We start from the raw sequence: 15,602 nt of genomic DNA on the forward strand, positions 1-15,602 counted from the left end.
AGAGTTAAATTTCAGTCTAGGACTAGGGTTATATCTTAGCCTGTGATGATGGTCAAGATTGGGTCAGCAGTCCATCTGGAGTGGGTATTAGGGATTAATCTATGTTTGAGTTTAGGGCTCAGACTGTGATGAGAGTTTGTGTAAGATATCTTAAGTCAGGCTTAGGGTCCAGCCTGTGAATACATCAGTGTTCAATTTATGACCAAGATTATCAGGTATATTTTGAGAATGCATGGGCTCTTCATGGACCTTACAGGATTACAATTAACTAGAAAAGTCTGGCATAGCTACTGAGTTGGTCACCTCTCTCTGTTGCAGAGTCTGATGGGATGTTTCCAGGAGTGACCTTAGGTGTTTCTTAACCATGGAGCTATTATTGAGTGCTCGTAGAATCATTCCATAGTAGATGAATAGGAAAGTCTGAAAAAGATATAAGGTTAGAGTTATACAGGGAAGCACCTCCTGATATCTGGTCCAGAGTAAGGAAAAGTCCTAGATGCTCTTTCAAGTCAATTCAAACATTTATTAGGTACCTACTATAAACAAGACAGTGCGCTAGGTATTAGAAATTCAAAAGAATGAAGTTGCCTCTACCTTTAAGGGGCTTACATTCTCTTGAGGGATATAAAATTCAAATAGATAAGGTAAACTGAAGAAATGGAGAGCACTAATAGCTTTAGGGGCTAGGGCTAGAGATGGCATTGTGGGGAGGTTATAACTGGACTAATCCTTGAAAGAAAATTGGAGATGCGGAGGCAGGGCCTTCCAAATATGGAAAATAGTCTATACAAATATATAAAGAAATATGAAGTTTGGGGAATAGCTAGTAACCCAGTGTGGCTAGAATAAAGAGTTCCATGAATGCACTTAAATCCTGGAAAATAGGTATTTATTATTTCTTACAGCTGAGGAAACTGAGGCAGAAAAAAGGTTTAAGTGAATTGCTTGGGATTATATCGTTAGCCATTGTCCAAGGCTGGATTTGAACTCAGGTCTTCCTGATTCTATACCTAGTTACTCTATTTACTGTACCACTTAACTGCCTGGAAAGGTAGGTTAGAGTCCCTTCCAGTAAAGCCTTCCATGCAATCCTATTAAATAATGGTAGCTAACATTCAAATCATGCTTTAAAATTTAGAAACCTCTCAACATGCCTTTTTCATTTGACTCCCACCATCATCTAGAGAGTAGATGGTATGATTTTACAATGACAATAAACAAGTCCCCTTTATATGGAGCTTGATGGTATGAGGTAGGGTTTAGTTCTTCCCTCTGGTTGGAGGGCTTCAAGGAAGAGTACCAAACTCCACCCAGTGCCTTCCTTTATAAAAACTAGAAAGTGAACTCAGTTCACTCTACTTTGCCTCTGTTGCTCTGCCTGGAACCCTCATTCTGGTTTCCTCCTGGTAGCCTCTTCTCCTTTTCCTGTTCTTTTTTATATAGTTTCCCTTCTCTAGATTGTAAACTCCTCAAAGGTAGGGTCTGTCTTTCTTTGAATTAATTATATCCCCAGTGCTTAGCAACATGCCTGATTCATAGTAAGCTGAAGTAAAATTTTGCTTATATTGTAAATAAAACATAGATTGGAGTAGACCTTCCAATCTCTAATTTTGCTGTCAAAAACATTAAAGATAGAAAGATTTAGAAGACACAGGCACAGACACACAGGAGTTTAGAATTTAGAGATGCAAATAGGGGTATGCTATTAAATATCTAGAAACCAGCTCTCTGGAACAAAATATATGAGGACTCATTAACTTGCATTGTTAAACTTTTCTCCCAACCTTTAAGTCTGGAGACAATCAATAAAATAATAAATCAATTCCTAATTTGTAGCATTTGCCCACTTTTGAGGTGTGAATGCACCTTTAATAATTGGCTCTATTAAGCCCTTCTCAACTGACTCCAGCATACTATTGGAGGGGAGAAACCTTAGAGATTCTTTAATCCCATTCACTTAGTTTCCAGATTGTTGAAGCTAAGAGATAAACAGAGTGTGTCCATGTAGGGCAAGACGTACTTTCAGGCCAGTGAGAAAAAGGAGGGAGGCCGGAGAAGAGAGACAGAAGGAGACACTAAGAGAGTAAATAAAAAAATAAATGAATGAGTGATAATCAACATGTCTTTATTATGAACCTATCATGTGCCAGACACTGAGTTAGGTGCTGGGGACACAAATACCCAAAATGAAATATCCCTAGTTTCAATGAATATACATTCTAGTGGAAGAGATAACAGGTATATGTGAAAAAAAATATATGGCAAAGCATATATATGTGTACATACATATAAACAGAAGAAATATACACATACATATAGACAAATTTGTAAAATCTAAGAGCAGCTAGGGAGCAAGTGGATTGAGTATTGACCCTGGAGTCAGGGCCAACTTGGCATAGTGGTTTACCACTTTCTTTCTCCAGCTTATTTAACAGATGAAGAAACTGTGGTAAAGAAAGAGGGTTGAATGACTTGCCCAAGCTCACACAGCTGTTAAGTGACTAAGATCACATTTGAACTCAGATCTTCCTAATTCCAGATCCAGAGCTCCATCTACTGTGCCACCTATCTGCCCATACAGAGAGTAAAGTGAGGAACCATTTATATATCACCTACAAGGAAATTATGAGCAAAGTATTTTGTAAAATCTCAAATGCTATATAATTATGAACTAAAATGATACAAAGTAATTGTCGTCCCACTGGAGGAGATTAAGTAGGAGGGTAGTCCAATTTACTTTTCTTCCCTGTGGCATTAGATGAACAGAGATATTTGTCCTCAGGGAGGGGAGTAGAAAAGGCAGTGAATGGTCAGATGAAGAAGCAGAAATCTATGAAACAAACCTTTTCTGGATTATGTTCTTTGTAAGTGCGGTCAGGTTTGGTGACAGCAAGCATTAGTGATTGTGCCCATCTATCTTCTGTTAAGAACTGAACAGACTTGGCTCCTATCTGTGAATAGATATTAAAAGGTCATTGAGAGGGCAAATTTGAATTCCTCCCTTTTCTGAGCTGAATGAGAAGGAATGAAAGTTTCCTTTTTTTTGTTCTGCTTCAACTGACACCAAAACATCTCCCCAGGTCAGGTTTTCAATGCCTTGAAAATTCATACCACAATTCTATCCTTATATCTTTTAAATTTGAGTTTTTCTAATTTGACACATGGGACAATTTCTTCACATTTCAGTCACTGTCACATATCTTCTAGAGAGGTATAATATTTCTATATAATTTTTTGAAAGGAAGAATATAAAACTATTTATTGACTACTGTTCACCAGTATTTACAATAAAGTAAACAATATAACAGTTGTATAACATTCCAATGACTACAAAGATTTTTTTTTTTTTTGCCTGACTCCTAAGGAGTCAAGTGACCCAATACTCAAAAGGCTGGTCCTACATGTTGAAGGGATAAATTGGGATAAAGAAGGGAAAACATGCACATCAAGAGTATAGAAGACTACATAACATGGGTAAGTTTGCTTCCCCATTCATGCCCATAGTTAGGAAAACATAAACCCTCCCCCCTGCAAATGCCTGTGCTTTGGGCAGAACGTATAAGTTCCATCAGATGGGGATGTTACTACATGATTAAAAGAGGACCCTTTGGTTAGTAAAATAATATGGACCCCCCTACTTTCTCAAGCAGGGAAGTCCAAGTTTTTCTCTGAAAAATCAAGGCCAAAATGGTTCTATTTTAACACTTTAGTAAATGTTCAAACAAGTTCTGGTAGTCTTTACCCAGGTATGTATCTGCCGAGGTTTGGGCAAATATTCACAGCTGAGATGTTAGACATGTGAAAAGGCTGAAAACAAGCCTGACCATTAGATGGGGTTCTCATTCATCCAGTTCTAATCAATGAGGCCTTGGGGAGAGACTCCCTTCTGGATCAATGTGGAGCTTTCATCTCTTGGTGTATTTGGGGCCACCTTTGCATCCACAGTGAAGATGCTCACTACCACCTTCATAGGGCCCAGACACTGAGCAATACCATGAACCTCCCAGCAGGGTTGCCTACCAAATCATTCTGTTCTGTTCAGAAACAGTTAGTGTTTTCTGTCCATCAAGAGGAATGCACTCTTGGACTCCCTCCCCAGAACCGAGCAAGCATGGGAAATGGCTGCTGGAAGCAGGTTTTCATTAGATTTATCTCTAGGTGTAAAACAGCTTTTAAAAGCTGGGTTTCAAATGAATGTCAGAAATCTACATCAATACATTTTCTTGGACAGCTAACCTTAGGCATACATGGAGGCTAAACATTTCTTAGGATTTAGAGTAGTGACTAGAGAAGGTTATTAATCAATATTTATAAAAGTTTTTCCCTATCGTGGAGGAAGTTAATAATTCCACAGTATCACATGCTCTCTTTTGTGATAAATGTTAAAGTAAATGTAGACTATGTTGGTATAAAGATTTGAAACATAGGTAGGATTCTCTTCATCCAGATGTGTAACTCCAAGGAATCCAGTAGACTGGATAGAGGTGGGTTAATTTCTCTTCACATAATGGGATCAGACTACCTTGTTCCAAACTAGCTCCTCTAATTCAGATAGGAATTATCTTATTCTTTGAGAGAGAAGTAAAAGAGTTAGTTTGGAAATAATTGATAAGAAGGCCCATGACTGAGTTTGACCAAGGTAGGTATTGGGTGAGACATCAATTAGATGTTAAGGGGTATTTTCTCTTGATTTTGCTTAATCTTTCCCTTTTTTACTGGTGAACTAGGAAGCAGCCTTGGGAATGTGTTTTTAATATTTTTCCTTCTGCATGGCCATGAGGGAGAAGTGTGACCCAATCTTGCTATCTTAGAAATGTTTAGATCTGGAGTTAAATTGAGGAGAACAGGCTTAGTTTAATTTTTTTCTCTTCCTTCCTCTCTTCCTCCTTCCTTCATTTCTTCCTCCCCACATTTTTTTCCTCTTTCTTTCTATCAATCCTTGTCTGTTTCTGCCCATTAGTCTCATAGGTGTTGAGAAATCTGCATGATCTCATATTTAGACAAATTCCACTGTTTCAAGAATAGATATCATTATAAATCCATTGGCATCTTTTTTCCCAGGACTAATTGTGACATATTTCTAGGATTATTATTAATGATTCTATTTACATTAAAAAGGAATCATTTTTATAGAATGCTTGCTTGCTTGTGAGATAAATCATCTATGCTTTAATGTTCCCATTTATTTTGTGGAATTTTAGTTTCCTGATGCTCTGTGTTTAAGTCTTAAGATTCCAAGTCTTTATAAATTTGGGGCATAGCAGACTCAATAACAGCTAGTAAAATTTTTTTAAGGGAATTCCTCCCTTAAATAAGACTTGTTAACACAAACCCAATGATGGGAAACTTCCTATTGGAAATATTCCATAAGAGATTAGATTTAAAAAAGGATAGGGAAGGGGCTGTAAAAGAGATGCCTATTTGGAATGGGAAGTTGGGTTGGGTAATCTCTAAGATCCTTTCCAGTTGTGAGGTTGTACCACTCAGTAATTGCTTCTCAAACCCAAAAGAAATGAGAAAGGAGGAGATCTGGGAGGAAAGCAGATTTGAGAGGATTAAGATGATTTAGCATCTTGGTGATTCATCAGGCCCATCCAATCCATCACTTTTTGGAGTTTGGTCAAAATCTTTGGTCCTATTTGTCACTTCTATACATGACTTCACCTTCATTGGCTCCAAAACTCCTTTACCTACTTCCCACTCTGCCAGGAATGTTTCCTTTCCTCTTTATCCTCTACCAAATCTCACATCAGTCTTCATAGGCTTTCATGTGTTTAAAGGATAAAAAAGCTGAAAGAAAACTTAAGTTATCTAGACCAACATCATCATTTTACAAATGTAGCAATCAGAGAGAGTTCACAGAGCAGAAGCTCATATAGGGAGAAAGCTCCCTAGTCAAAATTTGAACTTGACTCTTCTGGTCTCAAATTCATCATCCTTTCCATTCAACTTTCAAAACTGTTCAGGTGTCCCCTTGAACTCTTAGTCTTTGATTCAATCACTACCTCTTTCAAATTTTATCCTCTACTCTCATGTCTTCATGTACCAATCTTGAAGATTTGAAAAATGCTTTACATATTAATTTATTTGATTCCCACAACCAGTCTTAGAGGTAGCTGTTATTATTATTCCCTCTTTTGGAAACTGAAGTACATGGAATTTCAGTGATTTGCCCAAAATTACATAGCTAACAAATTTCTGAATGCAATTGAAACTCAGATCTTTGGGATTCCACATTCAATGTTCTATCCACAGTGGTATCTAAGTGTCTCATATTTTTAAGGCAGACTTTTGCACTGACCAGTTTAACAAGGGCAGAGATTTAAAAATATTTCACACTTCACAGTGGGTATTTTCTAGGTCCTTGGCTTCTGAAGATCAGAAAATCATCCTTTACTTCCCTAGCTCCTCAAGGCCAATGTCCAATTGCCATTCATCTTTGACCCATAGAGTTATGGATGATGAGGGTTTTTTTTAGGAGACTATTTTCATCATGAAATGTCAAGAGATACTCTAGATTTGGTGTCAGAGAGACCAGGTTTCGTCTCTGAGACTGTTTGGTGGTTCAGTGGATAGAGTACAACTCCTGTAGTCAGGAAGACTTGAGGAAAAATCCTTGATAACTGTGAGATTCTGGGCAAATTATTAAATCTTCCTCAGGTTTAATTTCCACATCAATAAAATGGGAATTATTTTGAGGATCAATTGAGAAAATATTATAAAATGCTTTGCAAACCTTAGGCACTATACAAATGCTCATTTTTATTATTATGATCTCTGTGAGCATATCTTAACTCTGAACTTCAGTTTCCTCCTCTGTAAAGTGGTATAATGCTTGCAACACTCTCACAGGGTATTGTGAGAAAATAGTTTGAAACACAAGTATAATGCTAATGAAGTATCAATTATTATTATTGTTATTGACATTATTAGACACAGATTGTTTTATGGTCAATTTTTTTGACCTTTTCCTACCTGAATTAGATGTTCTTGCCAGTGATCTCTCTGTGGGGAAGTAAGTAGTTTATCTGTTGCAGAGACATAAAAAAGATGCAGTGAACACTGAGTCAGGAATTAGATATACTGTATATTGATCCCTATTTCCCTGATATTCATCCCTCCATCCCTCTTTCCCTTCCTCTATCCAGACAGTAAGTATTTGTTAAATACCTTCTATACTGTATGCAATCATGGTGATAACTAGTTTTCATACAACACCTTAAAGTCTGGCAAAATACTTTAGATATTATTTCATTTTATCCTCACAATGATCCTCAGAGGTAGGTGCTATTATCATACCCATTTTACAGATGAGGACATTGAAGTTAAGACAGATTAAATGATTTTCCCAGGGTCATATAGCTGTTAAATGTCCTAGGCAAGACTTGAATTCAGATGTTCTTGAGTCCAAGTTTAGATTCTGTCCACAATGTCATCTAACTACCTAGTATACTGTGATTGACACTGGAAAGAGATAATCAAAATAAAGAAGATAAAGTTTTCTGCCCTCATATTGGTTTCAGTCTAGTAGAGAAATTAGATCATGTGCTTGGTGAGGCAACAATGCCATTTCCCTCAGCCACCATTCCAGTCTCCTCCACAGGCTTGAGAATCTATTTTCTTCTTCCAATTTGACTTTGACAGTTGACGTGGTGCTTCAGTAGCAAAAATTCACCCAAGGATTATCTACTCCCAAGGAAGTATTGGGAGATATTCCAAAAGAGTGCATTCCTGGAGACTGGAAATATTCAAATAAACATCTAGTTTAGGGTGTCCATGCTTTAGCTAGGGGTTGAACTACTTTTTTCTTTTTAGGTTTTTGAAAGGCAAATGGGGTTAAGTGGCTTGCTCAAGGCCACACAGCTAGGTAATTATTAAGTGCTTGAGACCAGATTTGAACCCAGGTACTCCTGACTCCAGGGCCGGTGCTTTATCCACTGTGCCACCTAGCCACCCCTTGAACTACTTTCTATGAACTAAAAGAGAATTATATATTTGTTCTGAGTTCTGGGTTTATTTTCTGTCATATTTTAGCAGAGACAACCTGGAACTGGTAAGACTGAGATCTCAGCCAAAAGCTTAATACTGTCTCAACTGTGTCTTTAGATATCATGTCAAATACCAGGGTTTTCAGAGACCAAAGAACATGCTCTACATGGAAGATTTCTTTTGGATGTTCCTCCTAGCAAGCTGAGATATATCTAGAATGTAAGCCCAGTGTGGGGACCTAACCCTTTGGCACCAACTGTCTTCTCAATCCTAAATTCCCATGTTTAGAGAGGAAAACACTTGTACCAATGCTATCCTCTTGCTTCAAAGGATATTAGAGAACTCCATTGGTTGCTATTTCTCCAGTTAGGGTTATCACATTTCTGCATTTTGCTCCCTTCTAAATCTCTAGCCATCAGAGTTTATCTTCAAAGGTGACTTTCCTTGATTCCTACCTTCCTCAACATCTTGATATCAACTAAGACCTAAGATCATTCTACAATGTAGTCCCTCCCATTGCAAAGTATTCCTTGAAATGTGAGTGTGATCATTAACCCTATAGCAATAGCTATCATTTACATAGTGTTTTAAGTTTCCATAAATTATGTGAGTAAATGCTACCATTTTTTTTTAGGTTTTTGCAAGGCAAATGGGGTTAAGTAGCTTGCTCAAGGCCACACAGTTAGGTAATTATTAAGTGTCTGAGGCCAGATTTGAACTAAGGTACTCCTGACTCCAGGGCCAGTGCTCTATCCACTGTGCCACCTAGGCACCCCAATGCTACCATTTTTAATGCCATTTTACAAAGGAAGGAAAGGAGGCTGAGCAAGGTTAAGTTAATTGCTCAGGGTCATACTACTAGGTTGTATCCTTACAAAAGTTCCTGAACCTGTGCTTTGTCCACTGTCACATGGTTGGTATGCATCTAAGAAGGGAAGCAAACCCATAGTTTTCTGATTCCAAATCCCTTCTTCTAATACTAGGCCATCTTGACTCCCTTCATTTTAGAGTTCTTATTCTCTCCTAACTGAATCTATCCTTTGTTGCCACATCCTTCATTCCTCTACTTTATTACATCTGTTTCTGACTTCAATTATTCTCTTTGAAATTTTGACTCTAGAGTTGACCAGTTCAGCTTCTCATTGTTCTGCAATTTTGACTTTTATTTTTCTCCTGTCCTCCCCACCATTCATCCCCCTCCTCTTGGACTTGAACGTTTAATCACCTCAGTCACTATCTGCCTTGTCTGCTCATCCAGTAGTTGCTGCCACACCTGTGCTTTTATTGTTTATATCCACTATAAATTATTATTAAACCCAGTGGGACCCTCACTGCTATAAGGAAAACCATTTATGCTTGTTTACCCTACTTCTCTCAATAGATGTGCCAAATCTCCTCTTTTCTCCTAAAATTTCCAATATTACTTCTTTACCTCTCAGCAGATGACCTTGGCTTCTCACTTGAATTTCCTCATCTCTACTTTCCATCTCCAAACGTCTCAATATTCTCTTCTATACTTTTCTTCCTTATCCTTTTTAAAGGAAGAAGTGGTCCCCTTTTCCAAGGCTAACCTTTCTATACTTGTATACACTCAAATCTTCTGAGACATGAGATATTTGTAAAACACTTAGCACAGTGCCAAGCAATCTTCTTTTCTCCTCTCCTTTCCTCTCCTTTTCTTCTCATCTTCTTCACCCCTTCTCCATTTTCCCAATTGACTCCTTCCTTACTGCCTATGAATATTCTTAGGTCTATTCCATTCTTAAAAATACCTTTCACTTGATCCTGTCATTATCTCAACTTACCACTCTAGATCTCCCTTCTTCCTTTTACTGTCAGATTACTATGAAGAAATGCTCACACTTTTTGCCTAAATCTATGTATACCTCCTTAACTTAAGTCTTTCATTGTTTGCTTCCAGATGGACATCTCCTAATTGCTTTTTAATCAACATCTCAAACTTAACATGTCCAAAAATGTAATTAGTTAACTTCTCCTCTTAACCAATACCCTCTTCCAAATTTCTTTATTTTCTTTATCCTCCCACTGATGCAAGTTCATTTTTGTCTCTTTTCTGTTTATCATTCCTTCTCTATTTATTCCATTAAAAGCTACCCATTTATGTGGCACTTACTTTGTGTTAGACACTATGATAAACATTTCCCATTTGATCTCACCTGATCCTCAAAACAACCGTGGGAAGTAGGTATTATTATTCCCATTTTATAGTTGAGGACAAGTGAGCTCAAATTTGAACTCAGGTTTTCCTGACTCCATTCCTGGCATTCTAAGTGAACCACCTAGCTACTATATATAATTGACTATAATTCTGCAGAGTGTGGTTGACAATATGAACATCAAATCAAAGTGTTTTTGGCCCTGGATTTTGGACTTGCCACCATGTGTACTGAACATTTAACTCAGTGAATTGGAGATTGCTAAAATTACATTAGGAAGAACCAAACCATTGGTGGAAATGACGCCCATTGCATAGAGAAGGCTGCGATGGGGGAAGACACCAGTTAGCAAATCTTCCTCGAGCTTGCTGAGCACTAGATCCCAAGAGTGTTTGCACATGGCCAAGAGCATGTTGCTGGCAGCATCCTGATAAATATCTTCTAGTTCCTAGGGCAGCAGAAGGGGAGGGGGAAAACTTGATTAAGACAAATGTGGGGCAGAAGTCTGATGAGTTAAATGATAAGTTTATGGAGCATCGAACAGCATACACAGTATTTTATATGTACTATCTGTATAGTATATATATCTTTGTAATCAATCAACAAATATTTATCAAGCACCTACTATGTATCAGGCCACTGTGCCTGACTCTGGAGACACAAAGACAAAAATTTGTCCATGGGACATTTGCATTCTAAAGAGACAACATGCATATATGGAAACTTATACAGAACTAATGCCAAAAAAAAATAAAGTAATTAAATATAAAGATGTTATTGGGGAAGGAGAGCATCATTGGCAGCTGGGGGAAAGTAGCAAAAACTTTGATAAGATAATGAGGATATGAGCCCCCTTAAGGATACTGTAAAGACAACTAGGGGACACAGTAGGCAGAACACCAGGGATGGAGTTAGGAAAACCTGAAGTTAGATTCAGCTTTAAGTACTTACTAGTTATGTGACCTTGAACAAGTCACTTAACTTCTGACTGCCTCAGTTTCCTCATCTATAAAATAAGGATAATAACAGGATGTACCTCCCAGATGTAGGTTGTTGGGAGGAACAAATGAGATAATATTAGTAAAGTACTTACCAATGCCTGTTACATAGTTATGTTAGTTACTGTTATTATGATTATTCAAAAAGAGAGGAATTCTGTGACATAGAAATGTTATATTATCACAATGTATTTAATCCTCATCCAAAGAGACACAGTGGCATAGACTTGGAGTCAGAGGACCCAGTTTTGCATCTTACTTCTCTAACATATACTGTATTACCATGGACATGTTAATTAGAATTTTAGTGTCACGGCTATCTCTCTGACACAAGTTGCAGAATAGACAGAGAATTCAGTCTTCTGGAGTGAATTTCCTTGTCAGAGGTTTCCAATGATAATGCAAAGGTCTGGACAATGTATACATATATACAATACATATATTATACTTTTATTACTATTGTACAGATGGGAAATCTAAGACCCATGAAAATGAAATTAAGGGAATGCTTCCTATGGTACATTATTGCTACCAGTGAAGTAGCTAGTTGACCTTGGTGAGAAGCTTCATCATCTTAATTTGATTCAAAGTCAAGAAATTTCTCAGTCAGAGAGAGCTAGGGTAGCATTGTGGGAAGAGAATCAGGAAAAAGTTTCTTGCCTAAGACTGGATCTGGAATTACTTTTGGGATAGCTACATTTAGTGGGAAGGACCATATAGTGCCCTGGAATCAGAGAACATTTGTGTCTTGATTCTGACATATTTGTTGGTCATAGAATGATGTTGGAGTCATTCTATTTCTTTGAAATTCAGTCTCCTCCTCTGTAAAATAGGAGTATTAACACATATCTCTTTTAGAGTTGTGGTATTGGATAATGTCTTTGTAAACCTTAAAAGTATCCAGAAATGTGAATGGTTGTTATTATTACTATTAATACTATTATTAGATAATACTATTATTACTAATTACTATTGCTACTCCTATTTCTTGTATATTCCTTTCAGTTGTGTTTAACTTTTCATGAATCCATTTGGGGTTTTTGTGGCAAAGATACTGGAGTGCTTTGCCATTCCTTCTCTAGCTCAGTTTGTAGATGAGGAAACAGGCAAAAAGGGTTAAATGATTTGCCTGGTGTCACATAGTCAAATATCTGAGGCTGGATTTGAACTCAGTAAGAGCAGTCTTCCTGACTCCATGTTTGGGACTCTATCCCCACTGCACAATCAAGCTTCCTTACAATGTATTATTATAAGTATTAATACCGTTATTATTCTTGTTGTTGCTGATTTAAAGTCATATGACTTTAAACAAGTAGGGAGGGAACTAGGGCCCAGTGATAAGATTTTTAGAATTTCCACTATAGTAGTCTCTGAATGAACAGTGATGTCATTGACAGAAATAGAGAAGTGGGGTAGACAAGCTCTGGGGGCATATAAACAAGAAATTTAATTTGGCAAAAGCTCTTATTTTGAATATCTGAAGGACTATAATGTGGAAAGAGGATTAGATTTGTTCTTTTTTGGCTACCGAAGGAAGCAAGTCTAGGGTTCTAAGGATGGAAGTGCAGGAAGTTCAATAAGAGAAAGAACTTTCTAACAATATGAGTTAAAGTGTAATTAGAGTGGCCATTATTTATAATGGGGTGTATGTAGTCATAGGCTTTTGTTGCCAAGACTTCATTACCAATGTAGGGGACAGGAAAAGAGAGAAAATTACCTTTCACTCCTGAATCATTCATTACAATAATCCATCCATTCTCTGACTATATTACTTCATATTTCTATTGTGCTTTAATGTTTACAGACCCACTTCCTCAAGTAACCAAGTTGTGTCCATAGTTCAGATCCCATGATCTCATTTTACCAGTTCTGGAAACTGAGACTTAAGAGGGATGAAATTAATTTTTCAGTCATTTATAAGTCAAGAAGTTGGATATCTTTTATCCTTGCACATAGCAACAGCTTTCCTCTTGAGACTTTACTTGGAATATATTTCTCATGTAATGATGAGTATCATAGATTGTAGATTGCCAGAGAATACAGACTGCTTTTTATTTAAACTCCATATACCAAGAGACATGTTTAACATGCTTAGTAAATGAATTTGAACCAAGGTCTAGTGATTATAAGTCCAATTATATGTGTATGTTTGTGTATTTGAGAGCATGAGTGTATGTGGGTGTAAATTATTGTGTTAGAATATTTTTGATGGAGAGGAGGCTTTCTGCCTTCAAAGGTTCCAGGTTAGACCTCTTAGAGAAAAGATACTTACCGTGGTTATGGTCATATTTTCCAAAGCAAGCCCAATAAATCTTTCTCCCCAATTATCCTGAATTTGTGGAGCTTTGATGATGATGCTCTCAATGACCTGGAATAATCGATACTTGTGCTTTGCAGATAGCTGTAGGTAACAGAGAAGAGTCACTAAGGAAAAGACATGTGGCTTATTAAGGGGGAAGACTGGAAATGATCCTAAACATCAATGACTACCTTCTGGGTAAGATATGAAAGGCTCCGGGGAAGGCTCCTAATGTCTCAAACTTCTCTCCCACTAATTACACATACCCACTATTGTAATTTATTAATCAATGCTGAATTTCGTCATGAGACAAGAATTTGAAATCTACTTCTGATACTTGTGATTGAGATCTAAGTTTCTTCGTTTGTACACTGTAAACTTCATCTGTAATTAGTTTAAGATGACATGGAATAATTTGTTGCTGTTGTTAGTGGTCTGGACCTGTGGTTTCATTGTTATAGGAAGGAAAATCTTTCTATGAGTGCAATTTCACTACAACTTATAGTCTGTCTTCTCTAGTAAATCCAAGCATTAAATTTTTGTTGGGGAGTTTCCAAACTCTTAGGATAATGGTGAGAGAAGGAGAATTATAATGACTGTCTATGGGTTATTATGAGTTCTTAGTTTGCTTACATTTTCTATAATAGGAATTAAAAATTATTCTCTGGCCAAAATTTAGTTTTAACTGAATGCTTATAAAAGACCCTGAATGACTTTCACTCATTTTTTGAGAACTACTCATGAGTTACAGATTTTTGTGTGCTAGTTTGGGTGAGGACCAAAGAGCCAAAGAATGCATTTTAAGGAACTTCCAAGACAAGAAAAAGATATGTATAAGTCTATAGCTTGGGGCATGGGGACTATAGGTTACACATGACACAGGCTGATTGTATTTGATGGCCACATCAAAAGAGAGAGAGAGAGAGAGAGAGAGAGAGAGAGAGAGAGAGAGAGAGAGAAGAGAGAAAGTGGTAACAAGTCAACAGAATGAGTCAAAGTGAATGGACAATTCATTAAGGAGTAATCAAAGGCATCAAATAAATTGTATTATTTTGGGTAGCTTTTCATGTCTGGTTGCCTTATAAGTGATGCATTTATATAGTGCATCTGAATATAATGTTTGCTTTTAAGTATAAAGAAATGCACCTCAGGCATGAGAGAAGTAGTAGACAGCTCACAATCAGACATTCTAACAGGTCTGTTTTCTGATTTGAGTTCACATATGCCATGATATAAGGAGGAATTTATTAAGTATCTACTTATTAAATATCTATTTGCCAGGCACTGGGCTAAGTTGCTTTACAAATATTATTGCTTTGATCCTCCAAACAAATCTGGGTGCTATTATTACCTTCATTTCACATCTGAGGAGACTGAGACAGACAGAAGTTAAATGGCTTGCCCAGGATATCACAGCTAGTAAGTGTCTGAGAATATAGACCAAGGTCAAGATAGTAGACTAGAACTCAGATCACCTAAGTCACAGAAATGTGCATCCTTTGTTGGATATCAATGCTAGACTTGTTAGGTCAATTTTCTAAGAATAAGCCATATATATATATATATATATATTATATATCTATATATAATATATATATATATATGTATATATTTGATTCTTTGAATTCAAAAATGAACTATTCCAGAGTGTATTGAATAGTTACAAAAAGTTACAAAACAGGGAGATATCTGAGAGAGAAGATTATTACCTAAGGAGGGGATCAGGGAAATCTTCCTGGAGATGGCAACCTTTGAGATATAATTTAAAGAATGAGTGAGAAGGAAACATTTTTCAGTTTGAACCAGGAATGTAGTAGAGACAGGTTAAATTCAGGGCAATAGTGTGATAAACAGCTGGAGATGTTTTTTGGTAGGCAAACAATAGTGTAGGTTCAGATATACCAAGTGGAAGGAGAATAACAGATATGCATTAGAGACCAAATAATTTGCAATCTAGGATTAGGAAATATCTTCATATATATGTATATGTGTATTTATATGCAAATACCCAACCACCTCACATATATACTAGGCAATTGCAAAATATTTACAAGATAGTAGTTTTGGGTGGAAAGCAGACATAGGTAGAGGAGGTGGAACAGAAAAGACTTCAGTAGAAGTCAAAAAAAACTTTAGAAG

At 36.9% G+C, this 15,602-nt stretch overlaps 1 protein-coding gene across 2 annotated transcripts in view; it reads right to left on the minus strand.

Annotated features, from left to right (window-relative positions):
- The window catches only part of LOC141499967 (maestro heat-like repeat family member 5), a 125,381-nt gene that overhangs the window by 74,569 nt on the left and 35,210 nt on the right, over positions 1-15,602 (minus strand). For both annotated transcript variants that reach the window (XM_074202799.1, XM_074202798.1), the window contains exons 4-8: positions 13,437-13,565; positions 10,455-10,614; positions 6,976-7,028; positions 2,844-2,951; positions 304-420 (exon numbers count right to left, since the gene is read on the minus strand). In XM_074202799.1, the coding sequence (XP_074058900.1) occupies positions 304-420; positions 2,844-2,951; positions 6,976-7,028; positions 10,455-10,614; positions 13,437-13,565 (567 nt within the window). The remainder of the gene's footprint in view (positions 1-303; positions 421-2,843; positions 2,952-6,975; positions 7,029-10,454; positions 10,615-13,436; positions 13,566-15,602) is intronic.

The sequence above is a fragment of the Macrotis lagotis genome, chromosome X (assembly GCF_037893015.1).
Source record: "Macrotis lagotis isolate mMagLag1 chromosome X, bilby.v1.9.chrom.fasta, whole genome shotgun sequence".
Taxonomy (NCBI): Eukaryota; Metazoa; Chordata; class Mammalia; order Peramelemorphia; family Peramelidae; genus Macrotis; species Macrotis lagotis.